The sequence below is a fragment of the Lolium perenne genome, chromosome 3 (genome assembly GCF_019359855.2).
Source record: "Lolium perenne isolate Kyuss_39 chromosome 3, Kyuss_2.0, whole genome shotgun sequence".
Classification (NCBI taxonomy): Eukaryota; Viridiplantae; Streptophyta; class Magnoliopsida; order Poales; family Poaceae; genus Lolium; species Lolium perenne.
The window spans coordinates 54,682,889-54,687,249 of NC_067246.2; the positions used below are offsets into that span (position 1 = coordinate 54,682,889).

General features: G+C 43.0%; 1 protein-coding gene across 1 annotated transcript; it reads right to left on the bottom strand.

Annotated features, from left to right (window-relative positions):
- Nucleotides 1–359: 359 nt before the first annotated feature.
- On the bottom strand, nt 360–1,610 carry LOC127338148 (myb-related protein Hv33). Its single transcript, XM_051364386.2, has 2 exons — nt 1,254–1,610; nt 360–1,136 (listed from the first exon to the last, which is right to left on the bottom strand). The coding sequence occupies exons 1-2, from the start codon at nt 1,538–1,540 to the stop codon at nt 590–592; spliced, it is 834 nt and encodes a 277-aa protein (XP_051220346.1). The 5' UTR covers nt 1,541–1,610; the 3' UTR covers nt 360–589.
- Nucleotides 1,611–4,361: the final 2,751 nt, after the last annotated feature.

Sequence of the window (4,361 nt, forward strand, 5' to 3'; positions counted from 1 at the left end):
GTGATGTTGTTGATGATTATTAATATATTGGTGGAGCTTTTTGTAAACGAAAAGAAATCTTGTACGAATCAAATATATGACATGAAGGTCTAATGTTTGAAAGGTCAAGTTGTCATTTTTTTTTGACTACCGGTTATCATTATTTGCACTATAAAAATCCCTATGATGCTAATAATTAACATGTATTATATATATGTTTAAGAAAATTTTGACAATCAAATGTGAAATAATGACGCATATTTTTTTATCATACAAGGCTGTGGGCTAAATGGCATTCATTCTCAAATTTGCTTGGGAAACTCTAAATTCCATTCATTCTCAAATTTGTTTGAGAGATTTAATTAATCAGAAACTATGGCAAAATAATCTGACATATATAATAATTACAATTCCACGAGATTTAAAAGAGAAACGAAGTCCTCCTCGTGAGATAAAAATAAACACGGATTTATCACTCAATCAATTAACTCGACAACGATTTGGTTGTGCACAAGAGGGAGCTGCCTAGGATGCATGAACATACACAATGTAATTGAACAAATTTACCCAGAACTACTCCTCTTGCAAGCTGGGCTAATCAACAAGCAAGTCAATCGGCGGAGCTCCCGGAATTCGTGCAGTAGAACTCGCTCTGGTCCCACGTATCCATGAGCAGGTCGCCGGCCTGGTACTCGAGAAGATCATCGAACGCCAGGAGATGGACCATGTCCATGTCGGCGCCGTCGCCGGCGCTGTAGTAATATTGGTCCTCTGCTGCATCTTTGCCGCCAACGCTCACCTCGCTCTCTGAGCTGGCGCCGTTCTCGTGGGTCGTTGTCGACTGGTTGGTGCCTGCGGCAGCAATGGCGTCGCCCCCTCCGCCGCCGAGTAGCTGGCACGCGAATAACGGGAACCGTGCAGGGACAGGAGGCGCCACCGCCGTGGTGCCCCCGCTGATAAACGGTTTTTTCTCTTCCGCCGGTGCTAGCTCGAATGACTTGGCATCGGCAGCCGGGAGGTCACCCCGCTTCACGCAGCTGCCGCCGTCGTCGCCGCCGGCGCTGGTCTTTTGCTGGCGCTTCCTAATGCGGGAGTTCCAGTAGTTCTTGATCTCGTTGTCCGTCCTCCCAGGCATCCTCGCGGCGATCACTGACCACCTGACAATCGATCGAAACAGCAAATTAGTACACAGAAATTCATTTCAGCGTCGACAGCCGTTTGGAAGATTATATGAACAACTACGAGCAATTAAGAAAGAGGAGCTAATAATGTACCTGTTGCCAAGGGATTTCTGGAGGGAGATGATGGTCTCCTCCTCGCGCTTGGAGATGGGCTCCTTCTTCAGGTCCGGCCGGAGGTAGTTCATCCACCGCAGCCGGCAGCTCTTGCCGCTCCGCCGCAGCCCGGCGAGCTGGGCCACGGAGCTCCAGGTTGACACGCCGTGCCGCGTGATCCGGGTGTAGAGCCGCTCGTCCTCCTCCGGCGACCACAATCCCTTCCTCTCCTTATTCGCCTCCCCGCTGCTAGCGTCGCCATTCCTCGCCGCTCGCTTCTCCACCATTCTCGGTTAGTTAATGGAGGCTTAGCTCGTTAGCTACTCCTGCTGTGATTGGAGGCCAGGTCGATCGAGTACTAGGCTACTTCTCTACGGAGTACTAGCCAGCTGGTGCTTAAGTATGTTCTGATTGGATCTGCAGTTCATTTATAGGAGGGGTATATGCTCTTTCTGCACACTGCTAATACCAAATGTGGAGATACATCTGTAAGATTACACAAATTGATTAACAATCCTGTACGTCTGCGATCGCATTGTCTTTAGTCTTATTCTATCCACCCTAAAAGTTACAGTGCCATGCATGAGCATGCATGTGCTTACTCATGTGTACCTCCATCATGCATCATTATCTATGCATGTGCAAGCGACTAACATCATGCAATAAAACATGTTGATTTGTGTTGGTGGAAAGTTTCTAGTTTACCTTGTCAAAACAAAATCTTGAAAATGATAGCCTGCCAAGCTAAAGGAATTCACAGGCTGTAGCTTTTGTCAGCTACTCCTTTTCATGAAGTCTTGACCAGTTTATAGTCCACAGTGCACCGGTGCAGTGCCAACTATTCCATCTTAGTATTCCTTCAGAAAGAGACAAATGTTAATCACCCATGAAATCCAAATATCTTCGGCACTATCAAATTAAGGATGGGCTGGGCCATGCATACATGCATATAGACCATCATGTCACCATCCTGCTAATCTTGCCGTACTAACTAAAGGGCAAAGATTTTTAGTCAAGCCATGACCTAAATTTCTACTAGAGTACGTAATGAATAATCAGAAGTGAATTGATTTACACGTGCGACTTTGCATGGTTCTGGTACGAAAAGTTGAGGTTGAGAGGGATAGCTACCTTTCTACGAAGCAACCGTGGAGAGAGACCAAAATATATGCCTTTTTATTAGAAAGCTAAAAAACTTATATTTCAGAACGGAGGTAATAAATTTTGTTTTATGCATTCTGGGGGAATTACTAATGTTTATCTGTTAAGATTGAGATACATATGCTATAACATAAGCTGAATTTGATCTTTTCCTAATATGAGTAGCTCCGGAAATTTCAAATAAATAACAGACTTTTGACTCTGTAACAATAGTTGAAAAGTTGGCATGGCCATGGTTTTGGTGTCCGTCAGTCCGTCACCACATTCATGTCACTGATGTGGTGATTTAAAAGCAAACATTTTGTAAACCGTTGCACTTGTTCAGATATCCAATGGTAATATGACATATATAACTAAAGGATAAATCGGAAACAGCCGTTTCCGATGTGAAACTATGATAAATAAGAAAATGGCAGGGTTACTGGCTTCAGTGCATCGATGTGGAGACCAACCTAGGCTCCTCCATCTTCCGATTTTGCACCATCCTTGGATCCTCCGTCTTCCCCCTTTGCCTAAATGAAGTAAAAGAACTAGGTCGAGCTCCAAAGTCTTTAAACTTTGCAGAAGGCAGAAAATGTGAAACATAAGCTCAAATTTTGTACAAGCATTGAACAAATTTGAACATCTGCAATAATCCAATGTATATACCAGTGCTAATTTGTTGTCTTTATCCCAAGATTTAAACCTAGTTCACATTGATTATTATTTTCAACACAAGCTTAAACTTTCTACAAATACTAAAAATGCAAAGTAAACATAAGCTAATATCAAGTGAACTTTCAAGTTAGTTTTTCATGAGGATTTTTTTTAGTAAACTTTGAACTTTTTTTTCCTTTTTTTGCTAATTGATTTGTTTTATGATTTTTTGGTTCCGAAATCATTAATTTGGATCTATTTAAACCTAGATATAGTATGACCAACAATATATTTAACCTGGCATCTAGTGTGAACATAAGCTAAAACGAACCATATGTTCGACTCTACATCTAGTATGAAAATAAGAAAATAATAAATAAAACCCTAAATTCTAAAGTAGTTGCCTTAGACAAAGAGGTCTTGCTTGAAACATCAACTATAGGAGAAGTCTAAATTGCAGTCAAAGGACACCGCTTGCCCTTTGCCCCAGGAATGGGCCAAGGAAAGGGCCATGGTGTCTCCATCTTCCTTCAAGGTGCCTCTTACGTGACAATGTCATCTTCGGTTTCGGCCAAGTATAGGGCAATGGTTGTCTCTCTTCCAGCTCTAACACCCGACCCACAGAGGCCTGGGTTTTGGCAGATGCCATGGACAGGCCAATGGCTACCAGCATTGCTCTCATTTCCAATCCTCATATTTTGAGGCTAGGGAATGTAGAGGTGGCATCATTCGAAGGGAGGGAGTGGGAAATTATGCTGACTGGACCAACTCATATAGCGAAGGGGTGGATGTGATGACTAGGTGCGGCGAAAGAGGATGTTATGTCCGCTGCTAGAGGGATGTCATGAATGGGGCGTGGCGCTGATGTCGGGAACAACAATTAGCCATTGGTATCGATATGGAGTGGAATTAATGGTGGCTAAGGTTAGAGGGACCAGGTAGTAGGACTGATGGCTAGGGATTGTAAGACTGCTCATAGTGGGAGTAACTTAGCTAGTAACATCACACAACCCAAAGCATTTTGATGACATGGCATGGCAATGAATGAAGAAAGAGAGTGAGGTGGTAACTAGTTATGTTACCATAACATCACACACACCAAGAAAAGTTGAGTCTACATCATAGTAAATGACACAATGCATGACACCACATATAAGTTACTACCCACTATGGAGGTAGTAACTTAGACTAGTAACATATGTCATGTTACTAGTCTAAGTTACTCCCCACTATGAGTAGCCTAAGAGAGGAACTGGTGTTTCTGTGTCAGTAAATATAGGGTTTTATCTTTTGGGTTGCTTTTGCACGTTG